We start from the raw sequence: 22,826 nt of genomic DNA, 5'->3' as shown, positions 1-22,826 counted from the left end.
GGTTTCTAGTCTTATCTTTTTAAAGGAGGAAAAGAGAAAAGAGAAGTATTCAGGATTGAAGGACAATCTGTAATCTATGGAAGGAGAAACCTCTATAAACTTCTGTTTCTGAGTGTGTGCATGGATTTCCTGTGTTCACTTCATTACAGGATTTCCCAGGTAGCCATAGTAAGTGATCAAGAGCTGGCTACTCCTACAGTACAGAAGCTCTGCAACATTGGCAGGCAGTAGAGTGACTGAACCCAAATAGTGACTAACAAAGCAAAGATTCTCTCTTCCTTCAGAGAGAGACCCAGTCTTTCTGAAGCATAGCTGACTCTACCAAGTTCTCTTACTTTTTCAGTTTGCTTAAGATAAAGGAAACAAGAGTCTATAACCATCATCTGATTTTGCTGCCTTTTGGTGGCGGAGACACTTGAAGTTGGTAACGTTGTGGTTTGTGGTAGCTGTGGCAGTTCTCCTTTGGGAAAGGAGAGTGGTTCTCTCTGGTAGTGAATAGAGCTTTATAATACGTTTTTCTTCTTTCTGGGAAGAGTCTAGTGCTCAAGCTGAAAATGTTAGCAAATTTCTGTAGGGAACGGGAGGGCAAATAAAGTACTAGGTGGACTCATACTAACTGCTTTAGAACTGGAGCTGGTGAATCTTCAGAATTATGCCCAGGAAAAGAATCCAGATAATGTATGGTGTAAAATTCTAGTGAATGCAGCCTAATCTGTAATGACAGAAAGCAGATCAGTAGTAGGCTGGGGATGGAGAGGGAAGGAAGAGCTTACAAAAGAGCAGGAGGAAACTTTTGAGGTGATGAATGTACTCACTATCTTGATTGTGATGATGGTTTCACAAGTATATGTGTATTTCATAATTCATCTAATTGTACATTTTAAATATATGCAATTTATTGTATATAAGTTTTACCTCAATAAACCTTTTAGTATTTTTTTATTTTTTTTTAATATTTTATTTGGGGGGGGGGGTACCTGGGTGATTCAGTTGGTTGGGCCTCTGCCTTTGGCTCTCAGGTCATGATCCTGGAGTCCTGGGATCAAGTCCCACTTTGGCCTCCCCGCTCAGTGGGGAATCTGCTTCTACTTCTAACCCTCTCCCTTCTCATGCTCTCTCACTCTCTCTCAAATAAGTAAATAAAATCTTTTTTTTTTATTTTTATTTATTTATGATAGTCACAGAGAGAGAGAGAGCGCGAGAGAGAGAGGCAGAGACACAGGCAGAGAGAGAAGCAGGCTCCATGCACCGGGAGCACGACGTGGGATTCGATCCCAGGTCTCCAGGATCGTGCCCTGGGCCAAAGGCAGGCGCCAAACCGCTGCGCCATCCAGGGATCCCAAGTAGATAAAATCTTAAAAAAAAAAAGAAATTTAAAAATATTTTATTTTTAAGTAATCTCTACACCCAACATGGGGCTTGAACTCCCAATCCCAGGATCAAGAGACGTGCACTCCACCGACTGAACCAGCCAGGCGCCCCTACCTCAATAAAGCTTAAAAAAATAAATAAATAAAAAGGAAAGAAAGAAATTAATCCTGGGTCAGCATTTATCCAAGGACCCTTCTCTGGGTACAGGGTGGCTGCTGCAGACTAGATGTGAAATGCAAGTCTTGTGTGTATGTGAAGTATGGATAAATAAATACCTCCTGTTTAATGCATTTGATGTTTCCTTAGGAGTCCATAGAGGCTACTGTATTATATTGAAGAAGATGTCTAACAGTAACACTACTCAAGAGACCCTGGAAATAATGAAAGAATCAGAAAAAAAACTGGTGGAAGAATCTGTAAACAAAAACAAGTTTATTTCTAAGACCCCAAGTAAGGAAGAAACTGAGAAAGAGAGCGAAGATACTGTTTTGCGTCAGGAGACACAGGTAAGGATTAGAAGTGCATCATATGTACACTCATTATACCTGAATAGAAACATCATCGTAATTGGCATTGGGAGTTTGTAAGAAGCCAGTCGATTCACCCCAAAAACCCAATTTTCAGCTTTTGAGAACTGTCTCCTTTTTGTCAGAGTCCACAGTGAAGCCTAGAAGACTGTAATTTCCTAATCCACTCGGACCTGAATTACACTGGTTCTTGCTACATTTTGGTAATTTTTAACTATCAAAAATTGAACTGTATACAAACACTTATTTAACAAGTCATAATATAGCTCATACAATAAACTCATAAAACTATAGCTGCCTGGCTTTACACATAGTGTTAAATTCATATCCTGGTTGTGTTAAAGCAGTCAGCATTTTCTGGGTCAGAAATAATCTCTGAACTTGCCACTTGATAAGTGAGAGGAATTTCACTCTTTGGTTTCCATGTTGTTTTCCATCCAAATTCATAGTACAGTGCAGATATGATGGCAGTAGGTGGCCAGCCGAGCTTCCTTTATGGCTCCTCTTTGGTACCCAGACAGCTCATACTCTGAGCCTCCTCTAGTTTACCTGTTTCAGTCCTTCTCTTCTCTGTGGTCACTGCTAGTTTCTTCTGTTACCCAGACCCAAATTACATAAATTCTTTCCTTCATGTCCAGGATTAGACTGGTCTTTCTTAGGTGCTAAGGAGTTAGACTAACGGTAGTAACTTAGTTTAAAAAGCAGTAGTGGCAACATTTTGAAGGATTTAGAAACTTCACACATAATTTCTCTTGATAACCCAATTCATCTAGCTTTTTCTTCTTAAAAGATTAAAACAGCAACAACATAAAGGGACAAATTAAAATCAGACAGCTCTCTGAAATATTTTGTTCTCTGGCTGCCTGCTTTTCTACTGTCTTTCTTCTTACAGTTTGCTATTTCTCTCTCCTGGTTGCTTTTCTTTCCATTTTCTTTTGCATGTGAGTTGTCATTCCCTGCCCATCCTTCCAGGGTTTGTAGAGACAATCTGCCACTGTTCCAGCTATACTTCTAGCCTCCAATGATACCAATAATGAATTTTAAATCCTCAGGACAGATAAGTGATGAATGTTTAATTATGTGCTGTCATGTTATACGGAAGATGATAATTAAATGAACTTTTGGGTCCACGTTAGTCTCAGGAGACTGTTTGAAGTGGTGTTCTGAACTCCCTTGTGTGTACTCCTTGAAAATAAGCAGAAAAGAAAGGATGTGTATAGGTGTTACACACCTTATGGACACTCAGTTCAAGAGGGTCTTCCCCTGGGTATCGTATATACAAATAGGTCTTTGGGAAGGTTAGAAGGGGAACCTGCCTCCTCTGGCTTTTTTGCTGCTGCTAGAGTAGGGGGAGCTGCTGCTGCCATCTACTGGAGCTCCTGCTCCTTCTACATACATAGTCTTTAGTCTTGTCCCACCCTTCAGAAGCCCTCCTCTCCACTATTTCCCAACAGATCATGTGCCCCTTCAACAACACTAAAAATTCTGCTCTTTCTCCTACCTCCCCCATCCCACTCCACTCGTACCCTAGAAGTCTCCCCAGGGATCTTCCTGATGCTGTCAAGGGAGTGCCTGTTATGAATCGGAGCTGGAAAGTTTGCAGAAAGGGGACTTTCATTACTTGTACTATCTGAGACATATTCTTAGAATCAACAGTTGGAACTCAGAACATCTTTCACATGAAAACAGTGCTATAAAAGGCAGATTCTGAGATTCAGTTTAGAATGGCAAATTAACCCTGACCTACTGAACTTAGGTGGGTCCTTCAACCAACCAACTGGGTATGACTTCCTAGCCAGGCTTTCTGCCTTGAAACTTGTTATCCTTTTGAATTCATCTACCATACTGCTTTAGAAAGACGGACATGAAATAAAAATATGATTATGTTCATTCTCTTCAAACTTTGTGTGTTTCATTGTCCTAGGCTAAGACCCAGATTTGTTAGCATGGAATATTGTGACCTAGTCCCTTGCCTGCCAGCCATCCACCCTTGGCATCCTCTGCTTTGGCATTATCTGATTCCTTGGTCCTTGTTATAAATAAGAGCTGAAAAGTTGGGGGAAGCATACTTTTGTAAATGCTTTCTCTCCCTCGAGTGCCTTCCTTGGTACTTTTTCCTTGACTTCCCTCAACCACTGAACCTCTCTTGCCAACATCTGCCTAATACCTATTTATCCTTCAAAACTCAGTTCAGATATATCTTTCTCCAGGAAGCTTTCCTTGACAACCTATTACAGGTCTACCCTGTATAATTTTTCAATTAATGTCTATTTCTGTCTCCACAGAACTATAAGCTCAATGAGGCCCAGGATTAGGTCAGTTTGGGCTGGGCTCAGCATTGTATCTCTAAGGCCTGACACCATTCTTTGCAGACAAAGAACAGGCACTATCTGTGAATGTATGAATTTGTGAGTTGGCTTTGTGCTTCTATAGCACTGTGTGACTACCTCTGTAATGCATTTAACATACTGTATTATAATTGTCTATTTGTCTGTCTTCTCCAACAGGATTATGAGTCCCTTTTGGACAAGGTTTGTGTTTTTTATCTCTGTATCCTCCAGTAGTTAGCATGGTGCCTGGTACATATTAGATTTTCAATATGTGTTTGACTATTAAATGAAAACTATCCATTCTGGAAAGTAAGCAGATTCATACATTGCTTGTAGAACTATAAATTAGTGTAACCTCTTTGAAGGGCAACTTGACAATACTTTATAAAACTTTTAAATGGACTATATATAGATGTGCTTTATTTGTAGATATATTCAATGATATGGTCATTGAAGTATTGTTTATACTAACAAAAGATCAGAAACATCCTAAATAATGCAATTTAAGGGACTGGTAAAATACATTATAGTACAACTACAGAGTGGAATACCGTATTAGACATTAATAAAAATTATAGATCTTCTGTAGAATAATATTTATGAAAAAAAGTATAAAGGCAAGCACATAGAATATATGTACATTTGATTTTTAAAAAACCCTGTGTGTACATATGTACGATAAGCTTATATACGTAAAAAAAGAATCTGTGAAAAAGGATGCCTGGGTGGCTCAGCAGTTGAGCATCTGCCTTTGGCTCAGGGCATGATCCCGGGTTCTGGGATCAAGTCCCACATCGGGCTCCCTGCAGGGAGACTGCTTCTCCCTCTGCCTGTGTCTCTGCCTCTCTCTCTGTGTCTGTGTCTCTCATAAATAAGTAAAATCTTAAAAAAATATATCTGTGAAAAGATTATAAGAAAGTCAGTTCTACTGGATCCTCTAGGAGAGGACCTGGTAGCTAGGAGACAAATATGAAAGGGGACTTACTGTTTTATACCCCCATTCTACCTCCTGAATGTTTGTGCTCTGTGTATGTTACTACCTTTTTGAGAAAAAAACAAAACAAAACAAAAAACAGTGACCAATACTGTTTCATATTCCCAGGCTATGGCTCTTCCTTACTGTAACATCTCTTACATTGACCAGATCCATCATCATTTCTTATTCTTTCCATCCACCTTCCCCCGCTCTGCATTTTGCGTTGTGGCGGTGTTGTTTGGTAACTAGTGAAGAGGACAAAAAAAAGAGAAATCCTCACCTACCCAGGTGTTCTGCCCCTGTCTTGTTTCCACTTCCCCACCCATCAACTTCAGTTCTCTCCACACCCCAGTGGGCAGTGAATCCATTCCAGACATCTGATAAGCCCCAGATGCTTCCTCCCATACAAAACCCTATCCCACCTCTTCCCTAAAGCCCCTTTTTGACTTCTCAGCTGTTCAGAAGCCCTGTCAATGAATTAGTCATTTCTTCCCTCATCCTACCATGGGCCCTCATCGTTCATCTTCTTCAGCTTCTATTCTGCACCTTACCCACTCTTTTTGCCCTCCCTTTGCTTGGAAGTCTTGTCCATATGTTCCCTGCTCCCTTATTTTTATTGTGTCCCATATAAGCTATAAGAGCCACCACCAGGAGCTTAGAACTGGGAAAATCCTTATCTTCAAGGAGGAAGGCAGTTGGCGAGAAGGGTCTTCATGCCGTCAGCAGCCATAGAGACTGGTGCTTTGGGTCTCTCAAGTTAGAACTCGGAATGTGTTATCCCTTACAGATGTTACCATAAGTGATACTTAAAGGCCATATTGCATGTCCATTATGGGTTAAATAGGATCCTGTGATCGTGTTTGGGTAAAAACACACTGTCATGCTCTGGTAGTGCCTTTCCAGAAGCCACCTAATCAGGAGAGGATTCTGTGGCTTATCCAAAAGTAATTTTTATTGTTCTGTGAAGTAGGCCAACCAGTCAGTGTCTTCCTATTTATTTTCTTCATGGTAAGTGGTGGTTTGTATGTAAGTAGCCTGTGTACCTTTCGTGTCACAGTCCTGGAGTTGTAGCAAAGGGAAGACAACCACACCAAGTGAGTCTCATCATAGTTTAGCTATTGTAATGGTTTTATAATTAGTGCTTTTCTTTGTAAACTTGTATCGTTTTTAACCTAAATGTTGCTTTTCTACATGTTTAATATTTTCTAATCCCATTCTAACAGAGGCGGACGTCCAACCATGGTCATGCCAGGAAAAGAGCCAAGGTGAGAGCCCTTTCTGTATACACTAGCCCCCCCGCCCCCATCTGAGGTTTTGCTTTCCGCAGTTTCACTCACTCCTAGTCAACCACAGTCTAGGAGCAGAAGATCCTCCTTTTGACATATCATCAGGTCAGTAGTAGCCTAACGCTCCATCACAATGCCTGTATCATTCACCTGATTTCACCTCATCACAAAGGCATTTTATCATCTCACATTATCCCAAGAAGAAGAGTGAATACAATGCAATAAGATATTTTGAGAGAGAGAGACCACATTTATTCATATTTTATTACAGTATATTATAATTGTTCTATTTCATTGTTGTTACTGTTGTTAGTCTCTTACTGTGCCTAATTTAGAAATTAAGCTTTATCTTGGTTATGTATGTGTAGGAAAAAACATAGTATGTATAGGGTTTGGTACAATCCATAGTTTCAGGCGTGGCATCCACTGGGGGTCCTGAAAGGAACCTCATCTAATTTATTTGAATTGTATACAAGCAAAAATTTTCTGCCTGTACTTTATACTCTAATTATGAATGTACATACATGCACACATTTCCTATTGAAAGGTTTGGCCATATTTTTCTCCATTATCTCTAGTTCAGTCAGAGTCTATTTATGATACCCAGCCCCACCTTCTCACAAAGCCTGAGCAAATTGGTACTGGTTCTGCTGTAAACCAGTGTCTCTGTTCATTTCTGCTTTCTCTAAGAGTACTATATGAATGTAGTCTTTTCCTCCAAACTTTTTTCCCATTTATCCTTTAGCAATTTATCCTTCATAAATCCTGCCTCATTAATAGAAATGACTCAACACTTTTGGACATCCTAACAATAAAGCCTATTTTGGTGGTAGTGGGGTTACTTTTTAGGTTGGGGCAGGGAGGAGGATTTTGTTTTTAATCATTTTATGATAAAATTAGCACATCACAGATTATTTTAAGCAGTGTTATCAGGGAGGACTATATGTGGTAATGTGTGATGGCTTTTTTTTTTAAAGATTTTATTTATTTATTCATGACACACACACACACACACACACAGAGTTGGGGGCAGGGGTGACAGAGACACAGGCAGAGGGAGAAGCAGGCTCCATGCAGGGAGCCCGACGTGGGACTCGATCCCGGGTCTCCAGGATCACACCCCAGACCGAAGGCAGGTGCTAAACCACTGATCCACCCAGCCGTCCCCGGCTTTTTAATTTTTTAGTCAGTAAAAAAAAATTTTTTTTAAGATTTTATTTGTTCATGAGAGACACAGAGAGAGAGACAGAGACACGGGCAGACGGAGAAACAGGCTCCATTCAGGGAACCTGAAACCACAACCCAGAGATTACTACCTGAGCTGAAGGCAGACACACAACCACTGAGCTACCCAGGCGCCTGAATAGTAAAATTGTAAACCTTTCTTGCAGTGAGAATCGTCACCAGAGGGTGACGATAATAATTAAGGGTGTCTACCCCACTCCCCCCTAAAAGACAATGGCAGAATTTGGGAGTGGCTCAGCCAGTATGTGGTTTGGATCTGAAGACCAACAACATCAGAATACATGGACTTGGTGACATGGCCTGATCCCCAGTGACGGGCTTGATGTTAAAGTTCACAACAGAGAGTGTTCACTTCTACCCAAACTTTTTGAGATAAGTAAGACAGTTTTTGTGTCTGTTTTACAGATGAAGGAATTTGGGATTAAAGAGATAGAGTGAATTTGACAGGATATTCACTAGTAAGTGGCAGAGCTTGGCAGGAAGTCAGTTCTTCAGACTTGCAAGTTCTTTTTCATTATACTGCACAACCATGAACACACATGCCATGTTTTGTGCTGTCGTATTCATGACAATCCTTGATTTTATTATAAGAACTCTTAGAAAATGTTTATAGGTAGAATTCTATTTTTTTTTTTATAGGTAGAATTCTAATGAGTCACTCTATAATTTTTGGCTTTGAGGATCCCTAGGAAAGCAATGATTTGCAAAGTGGATTTCAGATTCTTTTGGTATTCTCCAGCCTGCAAAAGTAAACCAACTGTATTAGCTTCTTACCACATTAAATCCCAAATGTTAGGAAGTTTTCTGTCTTTCTCTTTATTCTTTTCTTAGATACTTTTTTCCATACCCTTGCCACACTTAGAGTCATTTAGCATTTATTGTCTACTGCATCCTAGGTACTATTTGTGATAAATATGTTTATATAGTTTATGTCACATAATTCATAAGTCATCCTTTAAGTGTTTTTATCCCCATTTTATTGGGAAAAAAACAGAGACCCAGAGAAGTCAGGTTATTTACCCAAGGTCTCTTCTAGCTCATCTAGCTCATAAGCATAAAAGCAGTAGTTTAAGATAGGACTTCTGGCTCCTAAATCCAATGTCTACTAAGCTCTACTACTGTGTATTTTCAGTAAACTTCTAAGTCTGAAATTGGAGCCTGGGCTAGAAAAAAGGAGGGAGGGCTAAGTGAAGTGGTTTTCCTATCATCTGTTCAAAGTAGTCATTTTTTTTTTTAAATATGTTTACTAATGTAAGTAGGGAAATTATCTTTGAAGTAAATCAGGAACTGGTGAGTAAGTCCTCTTTGGGGGGAAAAAACCCTACTTAATGGAAGCAGCAACTAACAGAGCCAAAAGGAATACCCTTCATTCAGTGAAAAGCTTTTGAATGTTCACCAAGGGGACATATATATTTGTTTTTTTTAGTCTAATTCCAAGCTGAAGTTGGTGCGCAGCCTGGCAGTGTGTGAGGAGTCCTCTGCCCCATTTGCTGATGGACCACTAGAAACCCAGGTAGGTCCTTTATAAGAGTAGTAACTTTTGAGTTTGGCAGTTAGTTGTTTGGTAAAAACTGTAGTACCACAACCACAGCGTCAACATTAGGCTTGGAAATCAGGGTAGAAGGAACTTCAAAACAAGTGGTTGCAGTAAAGTAGGACATGAGTGAGAGCGTGAAGTATAGGTCTTCACACCTGGACCACCCGGGATGATGCAGACAAGGAGATCCCAGGGTTGAATCTTGTTTTCCCACCCACACTTTCCCTCTGGCGGTTAGAAGCATTTCCATCCAGTTCCTATTGCCAAGAACAGCCAGTGTAACTTGAGCTGTCCATATAGTGGTTGTGATTGTTGGCAGAAAAGGCTTGGCCTTCTGCCCCTTTCATAGAACAAAAGCTTAAACAATTTAATTAACAAAATACTCTTTTCTGTAAGAGAATACTGCCACCCAAGATTTTCCTTCTTTGAGATTTTAAGGGAGAGTAAAATCTTATGGGAGAATTAAAATCTTTTTTTCCCGTTTGATTGTATTCCTCTTTTTCCTTGTCCAAGGATATAATTCAGTTGCACATCAGCTGCCCTTCTGACAAGGAAGAAGAAAAATCCACAAAGGATGTCTCTGAAAAGGAAGATAAGGACAAAAACAAAGAAAAGGTCCCAAGGAAGATGCTTTCTAGAGGTAAGAACTTCCCCTGCCTCTCATATATCCTAGTGTCTGGCTCTGCAGTACCCTTTCCTTCCACCTTGGAGCCTGGCACCTGCTAAGCTTACTGGCTCAACAGTTCCTAGTGTTCTGCTGACTTCATGGTTGCGTGGGGAGGTGCCTAACTAGGTTACTTTCTTTGCCGCTTTAGCTAACCCTGCCTTAGGGGCTCACATACTGCAGAGAGCTACTCCGTTAACATTTGGCACTACCTATAAGAGGGCATTGTAGTTAATTCTGATTTTATTTCTGCTGTGAAATAAGTAGTGACATGAATCATCACTAGTAGCAGATCATCCATATACTATATTTTGGTTTTGGAATGCTTGGAGTGATTTTTTTTTTAAATCACACTTGCATCTAATTATTAAGCTCTCTTTGGTTTTACACCCTTGGGCTGGTAGCAAAAAGACCTGGTCCATAAAAATGATAGTTGGGAGGAAAAAGACAACTTTGGGATTAAGATTTTATGAATAAATAATAAATAGTCAACATTTGAATCTGTTTGCTGAGATTCTGGAAAATTGAGTCCTGACTGCTCTTACCTGGAATTTATTTTCCTTAACTTGAATAAAATCTGCTTTGTTTTGGTCAGGACATTCAGCAAATATTTAATTATGGTAAGGTAGTTCTCTCAGTGTGATACTGCTGTAGCACTATGACCCAGATTCTACCTTCTATCACTGTCATGGGGAATCTAGCAGGGGGAAGAGGCCTGGCAAATCAAGCGTCATTCTGGTTTTTAAGCTAAAAGCCCTGAAGTTTGATTTTATTTTCCTGTTCTCTCTCCTGATTGGGTTGTGGGCTTCTGCTTGGGATTAGATTTCATGCAAGGCAGTTTCATTTATTTTAAATTTCTTTTGTTGTGGTGGTTCTAGACTCCAGCCAAGAATATACAGACTCCACTGGAATAGACCTACATGAATTTCTTGTAAATACACTGAAAAAGAACCCAAGGTAAAAACATTATTTGATGGAAGGGGGATAGTAGGGCCTAGCAGGATACCTAAGAGGAAAAGTAGCTTCTCAGGATTTTTCCATTATTCAAATCTATGATGCCTACCGCCCACCACCGTTCCCCCTAGTATAGTTTTCTATTCTGTGAGGGATTCAGAGAATCCTGGTGTTGAGGTGTCTGCTTTCAGAAGAGGTGAGAAAAATTCTGTGGAAGGAGAATGCAGAGACAACGAAAAATGAAGGCTTGGGAGTACCATTTAAAAGCACAGAAGGAAAAATAATTGATATGTATATAAGCTAAATCATAATTGTTTTAAAATTGTATAAATAACCAGATGGAATATAGACTACTGATTAGACTTATAAATATAAAGTATGTGTTTAAATTAATATGGCTGCCAGTGGAATTAAGTTTCTGATAAGGAAAACAAAGTACATGATTAGGAGGATCTGCAAAATGTATACTTGATTGTTTTTCTTTTTTAAAGTAATATAATACAGGCCACTGAGTCTTGGCAGCCTCTGCATTTTTGTGTGCTATTGGGGTTTGGATCTGTCCCTCCCTTCAGCTTCTGTTAGTGTGCAGGTTTCAATGCTTTCAATGTCTATGGGAGGGCTGCTTTTTGTTTTGTTTTGTTTTAATCTTTTTTAAACAGGGACAGAATGATGCTGCTAAAATTAGAACAGGAGATTCTGGAATTTATTAATGACAACAAGTAAGTTACTTGAATGAAATACACGTTTAGAGGTGGGAGGGGGCACTGAAAAGAAATTCAGGTAGTATTTTAGGATATTCCTCTTTCATCTCTCCCTTAAAGTCTGAATTTTGAAGTAATTACTCACTATGAACTAAAAGGAATTGGGGAGAAGTAACCAAGATGTATTTAAAGAGTGTATGTGTGAAAATCAAGTGAGGTTTTTAAGTTACTGCATAGACTTGAGTTGAAAAGAACTGATTATCTTTTCAGCAGCTAGCCCTTGTCCTATATTTATTCTTAAATGTCTCCCCTTTTTCTCTGTAGAATATCATCCAGGTGGGGGAAACCTAGAGCTTAAGGAATAGTCTTAAATGAGGGTAGTGGATCAGAGTGATCTATAAAATGCTGTAGATGAAGAAGCTGAGAGAACCTTTTTGGGTTCCCATTTGAGTAAGGATCTATCTTCCTTATAATATGTCTGTTTCTCCTAAGAGATTCTCCACTTAAGACCTTTGTAAGAAAAATCACAATTGGCTATTATTGCTGTTGTTTGTCCTTATTTCACTTTTTCTCCCTGGTTTCTCTTCAGTAACCAGTTCAAGAAGTTCCCTCAGATGACCTCATATCACCGGATGCTATTACACCGGGTAGCTGCCTATTTTGGGATGGACCACAATGTTGATCAAACTGGAAAAGCTGTCATCATCAACAAAACCAGTAACACAAGAATGTAAGGGAGGAAACCACAGATTGGAAGACTTCCCTGGGATAGTCTATGGGGTAGAAGAGAAAGGTGTAGGATCAAGATGTCTCTTTCTGGGGAAGGAGACCGTGGGGAGGGTATATTATTGATTCCTACTCTTCGTGAGGAGTTGAAGATAGATTCTAGAGGCACTGGTGTTTTGTGAAGACTGGCCCTTAGCCTCTCTTCACCTTTAGTGATGGGAAATGTATAACTTTAGAGGAAGATGAATTGAGGATTGCATTGTGACTTTTGTGATGCCTGACTTCAGAAATCCCCTGAGAGAGAGTTGTGGAATTTAAGAGTGCTATACTAGCAGTTTTGCTTTCTAACAAAAGTGTCTTTTTCCTTCCTTCCTTCCTTCTACATTTCTCTCCCAATCCCAGCCCTGAACAGAGATTCTCAGAACACATAAAGGATGAGAAGAATACAGAATTTCAACAGAGATTCATTCTCAAGAGAGATGATGCCAGTATGGACCGAGATGATAACCAGGTGAGGAATGGAAAGGGGTGGGTGTATAGAGAGATTGCAGTAAGAGAAACTGGGAGGGGAGAAGAATTTTTGTGGGATAAAGAAAACTCAAAATATCTTAGTATGGAAAAATGTATTGAGTTATACTGAGTTGGCTTTGGCTTCATGTTGAGGACTGACTACACTTATTGAACTGAATGCCACCCTCTTAGCCCCAAAGAGACATGGTGCTGAGTTTTGCTGGGTTTTCTCATTTGGCCTAGAACTCCCTGGTTTTGCCACTGACTTCTAACTCTATGTCATTTTGGGACAGACAGCAGTCCCTCCCTGCTTCAGCCTTGATTCAGCTGATGGCTTCATTCTTTTTTTCTTTAATAGTTAGGAATTTCTTTGGGAACCACCAAAAGCTACTTTGTCCCACTTCTATCTTATCCTAGCTCAGGGCTAGCCTTGGACTGGCAAAGTTGTGATGTAATTTACCCACATATAAAGATGTTTCTGATCCCTTTCTGCAAATTCCTTATTCTTTTCCCAACTCCTTCCACTAAGGTGAGTGAGTTAATTTAACATTTGATGCTGGGAATCTCAGGCAGTATCCCCTTTTTAATCTTTTCCTATGGGAATAAGAAGTGAACAGTGCTCCACTCCCTCACACTGGGCCTGGCTGCTGCCCTGACTTCTGGCCTGCCCTTCAGGTAGTAAGTTTTTGTTTGGGGATTAGTTTTCCCAGCCACATACAGGGTTTAGATCCAGCCAGCTTCTGCTTGACCTCCAAAAGAGGTTAGGTGGAGAACCAGGATTAAAGTTTGAAAAGCATGGTTGGGTAGAGCCAATATGAATCTTGCTAATTAATGATAACTATAATATCTTACCTCCAGAGTAAAAATTAACTTTCTTGGGATATTGTATGGTTTTGAGACCAGGACTTTTCCTGCTTGCTACTTGAGTATTTGAGGGAGTCCTTTTGAGAAAAATGCTGTTATCTTTTGTGGACAAATACACTGGGTCTGATTGAAAACAATGAAACATACAAAAAGACAAAAATTAAAAAACAAGAAAGAGCCTTTCCATCCTGATGCCCTTCTCTCCATTTTCCCAAAACCCTTTTTCTGTGGATCAGGAATAATTCAGGCCTAGAGACACATTGGGGCAGAGTGGAATCTGTCCTTATAAACTTTTCATCTCTCAGCTTCAGGCTTGATCCATATAGGATAGGCTTCATGCATTTTCTGTCTATGATACTAGTAATGAATACAGTAATTGTTATTTCTGTTGAGTGTTTTCCCTGAACTAGACTCTGTTCTACACACATTGTGTACATTATCTCTTTTAATCGTCTCCACAACCCAGTGTCGATAGGGTTATTAGCTCCACTTTAAATATAAGAAAACTGAGGCTAAGGGATGTTAAGTTATTTGCCTGAAATAACATTACTCAGAAGTAGAGAGCAGAGATCTACCTTGACCTCAAAGCCCATTATGCTCTTTCTATATTCTATGACTGGTTCACCAGTGCTTGGGGCACTTGAGGTCCTACATCTTCTGGGAATGGGATTTATCAAAGGACATTGAGTATGATTTAGGTTCTTAAGGTTAGTGAAATAAATCAAGAGCTAATACTCCTCAAGTTATGCCTACCTCTGGTGAAGATCAGGAAGATCGGCCTAGAGTAGCAGCCTACTTGGTTGCTTCATCTGAAGCTTTCAGAGCCTCTGGATTGAAGGTCAGAAAATTTTATACCTGATGACATTCATTTAATGGGCTGTCTCCCTCAGAGCATCTTGCCTTCAAGAGCAGTATGGAAAAGGACACTGTGTGCACCCTACCTGGGACAGTGCTCACAACTCCCAGGCCAAGAGAGAAAAACAATGATGGAGAGTTGGGCAGTAGGCTAGACAGAGGTGGTGATCTGCCCAGCCATCCCTCATCACCTCTCCGCACTTGTTAGAGATTGTAAGGTTCTCTATCCAGCATTTCCTTCTTTTCCCTTTCTATCATTCTTTCTCTCCTCCTTCTATCATACCTTATTTGTCTCTTCCTTTCCCTGTCCATCCTTTTTCCTGTTTTGTTCTCCTTTTCTTTCTCTTCTCTTTATGTTGCTCTGTTCTCTATTTCTGTAATTTCTATCTTTTTCCCTCCCTCCAGTGGCTATAGTTAAGATAAGAAAAAGTGTTTAAGCTTTGAAGTTAGCTTCACTTGGATTTCATTCCCAAGGCCCTCTTCGCTGAGCTGTGTGTGACTTGGGTCTTCAGGCCATGACATTAGTGAGTAAAAAAGGGATAATATCAGGTGCTAGTTCTGAAAAACTCTTCTCTACATTCAGCTCTGCTAAGTACTTGTTTCTTCTCCCTTTCTAGCTTCCTCCTATCCCTTTCTTTCCCTCCAAAGCAATGTTGTTTATTCCCTGGGCTATTCTCTTGATCCTTAGTATTTGATTACTATAAGGAAGAAACCCAATCCTTATAAATAGTTGTTGCTCTTGACACTCTGGGTGGGGGTGGGGAGATGAAGAGGTTCCAATCATCCAGAAAACCTGATCTCCCAAACTGCATGGTCAGATGTACCCAGTGAAACCTGTCCAACACTGGAAATTTTTATTTCTTTTTTTTTCCATTTTTTTGATGGCAACTATAAACTCTCCCGGTTTCTCTTCCTTGCTGGTGTGCAGTGAGCTTGCAGTACGAGGAGAACTTAACTAGCTTAATTCTGCTCATCGATCTAGATCAGAGTTCCATTGCAGGATGGAAGGAGGAGCAAGTCAATAGAAGAGAGAGAGGAGGAATATCAAAGGGTCCGAGAGAGAATATTTGCCCGAGAGGTAAGTGTAGCTTCTGAGAGTTGTCAGCCCATAGCTTTTAGCTCTTAATCTTTGGAACTGTGATTGGAATGAACCCTCCATAAATGTTTTGTTGTTGTCTTTTTTTTTTTAACCAATATCAGCCAGCCCCAGTTTGGTCTCTCAAATTAAATGTGGCTTACTAGGAAGCTACAGATTTTTATTTGTATTATTTTCAATACAATTTACTGTATGGCATACAAAGAGAACAAATGGAATGGCTGAATTTGGTAGAGATATGATTAGATTGAAAATAGAAATGGTTTTGGCAGGGTTTATGGAAGGGCCCTGACTCTTGTCTGTCAATCCCTTCTCCCGCTTACCCTCTTTCACTTCCACTATCCATTTTAGGCATCTTTGCTTCTAAGTGGAAGACTTAGTGTCCACACAGCCTATATACATCCATCTTGTTTGGCCAGCCTCGTTTTTAGGATATGTTGATGATGATTAGAGCACAGATCTAGCATCCATTCTCTGAGCTCCACATTCCACATGCACAGAGGGTACCACTTACTATTCCCTCCAATCTGTATCTGAATAGGAAGTCTCTTTCTTCCTATATTTCCTACCTTGCTTCATAGAATAAGATGGACTCTGTGGGCCAAAAGGCAACATGATCATTTTAGGCAACTTTATTCTTAAGAATTGTGGGCCATATTAAATATACTTGGTACCCCTGTATTTGGTAGCCTTTGCCTACAAGACTGAAGAGAAGAATAGCAGAAATTCAGGAAAGGCTATAGATAAGCAAGAGAGGAACAGATCTCTGGAAAATGTAGGATTCAGATAGCACTATCTTACAGTAGAGTTAGCAAACAAAGGAGGAAAAGCCAGCCTCCCTGTAGTCAAAAGATGGCCAGTTCTAATCAGTATACTTTGATGAACACTACACTCCTCTCATTTCCCTGCTCTTCCCTCTGTCAGCAAGACCCCTCCCCCCAAATTATCTTTCCATCATCACCTAGCTCAGAAAAATGTTATCTCTGAGTTTAAGAAAACTGAATTCCTCTGTGAACTTGTTTCATTGTCTCAGGAGACCCAAGTGTCCCAAGGATCCACACTGGGGACAAATACACAACAAACCTCCTGGCCCAAAGTCCAAAGAGAAGGAATCATCTTACCTTCTGTTATATAGACTTCCATTCTGAGTCAAAAAAAAAGTCTGTCCTCCAAATTATCCAACCATAGCCCAAAGAGGTTCTCTACCTTTTCCTGCAAACCACTTGGGTGGAATGAGAGGAGAGAGGTCACTTGTACATGGCTATGGCCGGTGATGACCTTAAGTTGTGGACAGAGCAGGTTGGTAGATGATAATAACAAACATTTATATAGTACTTACTATCTTTCATACACTGCTCTTAGCATTTTACATAATTTAATCCTCACACTAGGTCTATGAGGTAGGTTGCATTATTTTCCTCATTTTATAAATGAGGGACTGAGACATAGAAAGGTTAAGTAATCTCAGATAACACCTCTAGTTAGTGAAAGGGTTGATATTTGAACTCAAGCAGTCTGGCTCCAGAGACCGTGCTCTTGACCCCTAGAGTAAACCGCCTCTCAATAGCTTGCTCTGCTCTGGGCTCCTTAGATTAGGAAGTACCAGTGACATCACAGCATAGTTATCTGTGATATGCTGCTCTGCTTCACTAACACATGATAAATGATTGTCCCACCATGCCAGCCATTAGCGAAGCCATGGATACTCTGAAAGCACAAGTAACTTTTAATAAGGTATTGGGGCTAATTAGGGACAACACTGGAACATGTCTGGGTACAGCTATAACAAAATCACAGTTAGCTCTTCTCTCCTTTTTTCTCCTGATTTCTAGTCTCTCAGGCCTCTACTAATATATGTATTCTTTGTTAAATCCTTGCGGATTTACCACTTTTCATTTCAGCACTTCCTAATTCTTGCTGTGTTAGAGGCATCAGGAATCTCAAGAAGGTCTAGACCAGGAAAGATGGCCAAAGCCCACCACACTCCAGAGATTCCATTGTGGAGAGGAACCTAGTCAGTCAGAGGGAGCTGACCAAGGGTGGAGCTGTAGTTTGGGGTGGATGGATGAGGGGAAGAGGCAGGCCAACAAGAAAGGGAAGTGGCAAGAAGGGTGTTTGGATGGAAATGCTGCCACCGCAGCCTTCTCTGGAGCCTGAGCTGCATACTGGGAGAGCTGCCCCACATAGGCTCTGCTCCGTGTGGAGCCCACACTGCTCAGCAGCTGGACACTCTTGGTGCCTTTTTCTAAGGCTTGGGAGTGCATCGTAATGCTCACTTCACTCAGCTCAGTGGCTTTGTCAGGAAATGATCCCCAAAAGGAATGTTTCAGGCTTTTAATTCTTTCATTTTTTCTAGGCTCCGAAAAGTACCTGCTTCCCCAATTTCTTACTCTCCTTGGGTCTCAGGTCAGGTCAGAATGTCTTTCATTTTGGCCACTGTGGAGGATAGAAATGGAATAGTCATTGAGATGACTTCCAGAAAAACTAAATTTCTTTCTCTTGTCTCCCTTTGCCCTTCCCTTGATCACACTCTATAGGGCCAAGCACACCAGTATTACACTCAACTTACCTCTAGACAGAATAAATTTAGAATTAAAAAGGAAATAATAGGTTAATACTTTCCTCTTCCTCCTTTCCATTTTCCCACCTTTATCAGCGTCTCTTTTTAAACACTCTGTGGGAAAGCTAAAAACACTGAATGCTCTTTCCTGCTAAAGGTGAGAGGTCAGATTGGGTGTGTGGGTGTGGGTCATCCTGTCCCTGCTCCCTCTCTCCTGTTGGGGGGTGAGCTTGGTTTGAGGACCTTGGGTATTCATAGCATCACGGACACCCTTTTCGGTTATGCCATGCTGTTTTCTTATAAGTTATTTTCCGTTTTCTCCCCTTCACCTAGACTGGCCAGAACGGATATCTAAATGACATCAGGTTAGTACCACTTAGCATGTTCCCTGCTTCTCATTGAGCTTTGTCAGTGAGGTTAATATAATCCTGTAATGATGCTTTTCTTTGATGTTAACCAACAGACTCTCCAAAGAAGCCTTTTCTTCTAGCTCTCACAAGAGAAGGCAGATTTTTAGGTACCTCTGTGTGATCTATATCTCTCCTTGTTTTTGTTTTTGTTTTTTTTTATTTTGTATTGCTGTAATCTTTTCAGCGGAGTGAGTTTGCTCAATGCATGGCTGCTTGTGGAATACTTCAATTTGTGGTTTTTGCAACATTGGATATTTTCTCCATTAAAAAAGAAATGGCTCCTGCTCAATGACTTTATTTTTGTTGTTGCTGATTTCATTTTAAGTCATGGATAGGTGGTGAAGGGGACCAGATAGGTGTGTCTGAGATAGATAGTACTGCTCCTTTCCAAAAGTTTTCTGGAATTGGGCATGTGGGGAAGATTTCAACATATATTAAGGTAAAAGAATGAGTATCTTCTTGGCTACCTTTTCTGAATCTATGAAAGATGCAAAGAGCTTATCCCTGACCCAGCAAGGGAATGTTTTATATCTTTAAGAAAAAATAGTATGCACACACACACACACACACACACACACACACACACATAAAAAACACAAACATCTCTGTCTATATAGTTTTCTCTTTGGGACAACATAATCTGTAAGATGGCCTCAGAAAAAGACTTATCTGCCTTGGCATGAAGTTTGAGCACATCTATTTTGATGACTGTCCATGACTTGCTGTTAACATTGGTAAAAGCTACAATTTAACTTCTTCAGGCCTAATAGTCTCCATTTTCCAACAAAGCAGTCATGAGAATCTCCCTTTCATTTGATTTTCTCAGTCCCACTCCAGAGGATTACACAAGGCATTAGTGAGAGAAGCACTTCATTAGGACCCCGTCTAGCACCAACTCATTAAGTACAATCTTCTCATTTTACCAATAGAAAAACTATAGAGTAGAGAAAACCTCAGTATTCAATACTAGGATTTGGGTCCAACACTTTCCAAAGGGTTTATCTCTTTTTGAATCCTAAGCTTGATGGGAACTAAATCAGGTTAGTTAGAGCTCTCATTCCCACTACCTCAGTTGTCCCTTCCCCTGTATCCTTTCTAAAGCTAGTCAAACCACATAGAATTTTGGGTTACAAGATTTCTCTTTCTTGGAAGGGGGCATTATCTCCTTTTCCATATCTCTGAACTCTTTTTCCTAGATCATTCCACTGTGAAGTCCATCTGAAAGCAGTGAGGGCTCTGCATTGTTCATGATGGTTGATATAGAGTTCCCCTTAAAAAAAAAAAAAAAAACCTATCCCATATTTTGTGCTTTAAGATCATAAATCATCCCAGAAACCTGTAATAAAGTTAGTTTATTTAGTTAGTTTTAAACTAGTTAGTTTTAAACTAATTAGTTAGTTAGTTAGTTAGTTTGAAACTAACTTCTATACATATGCTAATACATAGTTACCAAAGTATACCATACTGATTCTGGTCTCTCAGTGTCTGATTTGGTAAGCTGGTTTACATGTAAGAAAACAAAAGCAGAGAAATTAAGTAGCTAATTCAAGTTGACATGGTTATTAGTGGCAAAACTGGGACCAACTCTTTGTCTGGTGTTCTTTCACCACACCCCAGACCAGCTCTCTAGAAACATCACCCCATTCTCTCTGAGTTCCATTTGGAGCCCTAATTCACCTTCACTGCTAAGAATGATGCCCTTATTAGTGCTGTGGAGCATCAAACTACATCAAACGGTGCAGATAACAGCTCTAAGGATCTAGTGAGTCTCTCCTATCCAGACTTCCTTTTAAGTCACTGCTTTCCATACTGAGTGTTGGTTAAAGATCTAGGTCATCTAAAATGTATCACTATGGACTCTTAAGGGGGCAACTTCTTCTATTTGGGTACTGGCCCAGAATTCTAGTGATGAGAAGCTGGTCTTCTCTAATGGCTTTTTACCTTCCTTCCCAAGTGTGTGAAACAGATACTGATACACCACATTCCATCATCCACATTGGCAATAACTAGGGCAGCTTCCCGGTTCTTTGGACGATTCTACTCCATTGACAAATAAGCCATTATTGCATTTACTATTGCTTTTTTTTTTTTAAGATTTTATTTATTTATTCATGAGAGACACACTCAGGGAGAGGCAGAGACATAGGCAGAGAGAGAAGCAGACTCCCTACAGGGAACCTGATGCGGTACTCGATCCCAGGACCCCAGGATCACAACTTGAGCCGAAGGCAGATGCTCAACCACTGAACCACCCAGGCACCCCTGCTATCACTTCTTACACAGACCTCCCTACCGACTCCCTAGACCCAATAAACTGAACTTTTCATCAGCATAAATCTACTTGTGAAAACTGAGTCAGCTTTGATTTTATAGGAGTATAAAGTGTGAATGTTCTCTGTCCTGCACCCCCATCTCTCCAACACACAAACATACCCCAGTCCAGTGCTTAGAACTGAGTGTGGGAGTTTTCCCTAGTTGACATGTTTAATTTATTTATTTATTTATTTATTTATTTATTTATTTATTTATGAGAGAGAGAGAGAGAGAGAGAGAGAGAGAGAGAGGCAGAGACATAGGCAGAGGGAGAAGCAGGCTCCATGCACCGGGAGCCCGACGTGGGACTCGATCCTGGGTCTCCAGGATCGCGCCCTGGGCCAAAGGCAGGCGCTAAACCGCTGTGCCACCCAGGGATCCCTAGTTGACATGTTTAGTGAAGTGGAACGACATGGCTAGAGATTAGGTTTAGTTGTAGAGAAAGAAAACTGATCTCTTTCCTGGCCGAGACTCAACTTAAGTTCTCTAATAACTCTTGGGGATGTAGTGTACTAATTCAGGTTAGATCATTAGACTAGCCACATTTTGAACACTTGGCCATCACTGTCTTGGGGGAGCTGGATGAGTACAGAAGCGCTGCCACTTTGGCTTAAGCTTCCCAGGGTGTTTGGTTTAAAGTTCACTCATTCACTGTTTACCTCTGGTAGAAAGACAAAGAAAATGTCACAACTGCCCTAATAGTGCTGTGTTTGATTAGGGTGTAAAAGTCCATTAGGACTTGTCTCATAAAATTCAGGCTCTAATATCTAATGAACAGCTTCATCCATTGCCTTTGCTCTATCCCCTACCCCTGAAACAGACACATCTTTGTTGAGTCCTCTCAGTAGACTTGCCTTTGGCCATTAAGTCAGGGCTTTTGTCTCTCACTTCAGGTTGAATTCTGTTCCTGGAGAGTACCTGATTTATATTTCTTTCTTTGTATCCCATTCCGCTTTTGACATTCCCAAGAAAAAGGGATAAAGTTTTAAGGAGACAGGAATATTTCCAGTTATCTTAACTATAGAGAGGGAAGCACTGAGGTTATAGACACATCTACTTGAGATTCAGAGAAGATGTAGCGTGTCCCTAACCAGCTTTGCTGGTTTGTTTGTTCTTAGCTCACCATGATTGGCCTGACTTAAAAACTAAAATAGTGACCCTAGCTTTTATTTTGTCCATTTTCCTATAGTACCTTTGGAGCAGATATTCTCCAATAAAGAAGGGTATTACCCCTGTAAGAAAACTACCTTTCTTTATTGGAATAATTCTGAGCCTAGCGTCTTTGAAGCTAAGGGGATTGGGATGGGGTTTTCTATTTGCTTTAGGCAGGATGATAGTGAAAAGGAGGGAGCCTTGAGTTACATGATTTTTGCTCACCGGCACCCCAGTACATATACCAAAATCTTTGTAATTGTCATTTGGTTTCTTTAGGTCAGTAATTGTTGGGGGTGGGAGATAGGAAAGGAAAATTCCTGGTTCTTGGTTGTTTATTGATTAAGAAGCAGTGGAGGCTCAATAAGACTTGAGGGTTTTAGGTCAGTCCCATCCAGGGTACAAGTGTTTATAATCATAGACAGTAATTATAGCATCAGGATAACCCTGATGTTTCCAGAGCAAAATAAGAGAGAAGTCCTTTTTCTCAATAGCCTTGTGCTTTGCCTAGGGCAATAGGATTGTTAATATGGCAGCAACTAGGCGCAACCAGCCCCTGCTCCTTGCCATCCTAGGTCCCAAGGGCATATTTGCTTGATAATGTTGAAGACTAGCCCTTAGAGACCCTGGAACCAGTTGTTCCCAGATACCAACACAGAATTTCCACAGACAGGTTGGGTCAATTTCATACTGTCAGACTAAGTTTTCCAGAATACCCCATTAATCTATACTCCTCTTCCCACCCTTGG

General features: G+C 40.4%; 1 protein-coding gene across 50 annotated transcripts in view; it reads left to right on the top strand.

Annotated features, from left to right (window-relative positions):
• Positions 1 to 22,826, top strand: part of R3HDM2 (R3H domain containing 2) — a 155,641-nt gene that overhangs the window by 110,102 nt on the left and 22,713 nt on the right. For 10 of the 50 annotated variants that reach the window (XM_072741771.1, XM_072741774.1, XM_072741769.1 and 7 more), the window contains 12 exons: positions 1,678 to 1,877; positions 4,406 to 4,429; positions 6,428 to 6,469; positions 9,162 to 9,248; positions 9,786 to 9,912; positions 10,815 to 10,893; positions 11,550 to 11,609; positions 12,181 to 12,321; positions 12,720 to 12,828; positions 15,529 to 15,624; positions 18,536 to 18,567; positions 18,666 to 18,719. In XM_072741771.1, the coding sequence (XP_072597872.1) occupies positions 1,713 to 1,877; positions 4,406 to 4,429; positions 6,428 to 6,469; positions 9,162 to 9,248; positions 9,786 to 9,912; positions 10,815 to 10,893; positions 11,550 to 11,609; positions 12,181 to 12,321; positions 12,720 to 12,828; positions 15,529 to 15,624; positions 18,536 to 18,567; positions 18,666 to 18,719 (1,016 nt within the window). In that variant the 5' untranslated portion in view covers positions 1,678 to 1,712. The remainder of the gene's footprint in view (positions 1 to 1,677; positions 1,878 to 4,405; positions 4,430 to 6,427; positions 6,470 to 9,161; positions 9,249 to 9,785; positions 9,913 to 10,814; positions 10,894 to 11,549; positions 11,610 to 12,180; positions 12,322 to 12,719; positions 12,829 to 15,528; positions 15,625 to 18,535; positions 18,568 to 18,665; positions 18,720 to 22,826) is intronic. The other 40 variants (XM_072741801.1, XM_072741782.1, XM_072741778.1 and 37 more) reach the window with 9 other exon arrangements.

This window comes from Vulpes vulpes, chromosome 16 (genome assembly GCF_048418805.1).
Source record: "Vulpes vulpes isolate BD-2025 chromosome 16, VulVul3, whole genome shotgun sequence".
Lineage (NCBI taxonomy): Eukaryota > Metazoa > Chordata > Mammalia > Carnivora > Canidae > Vulpes > Vulpes vulpes.
Note: the sequence above shows the minus strand (reverse complement) of the source record. Positions and strands in the feature narration are given on the sequence as shown.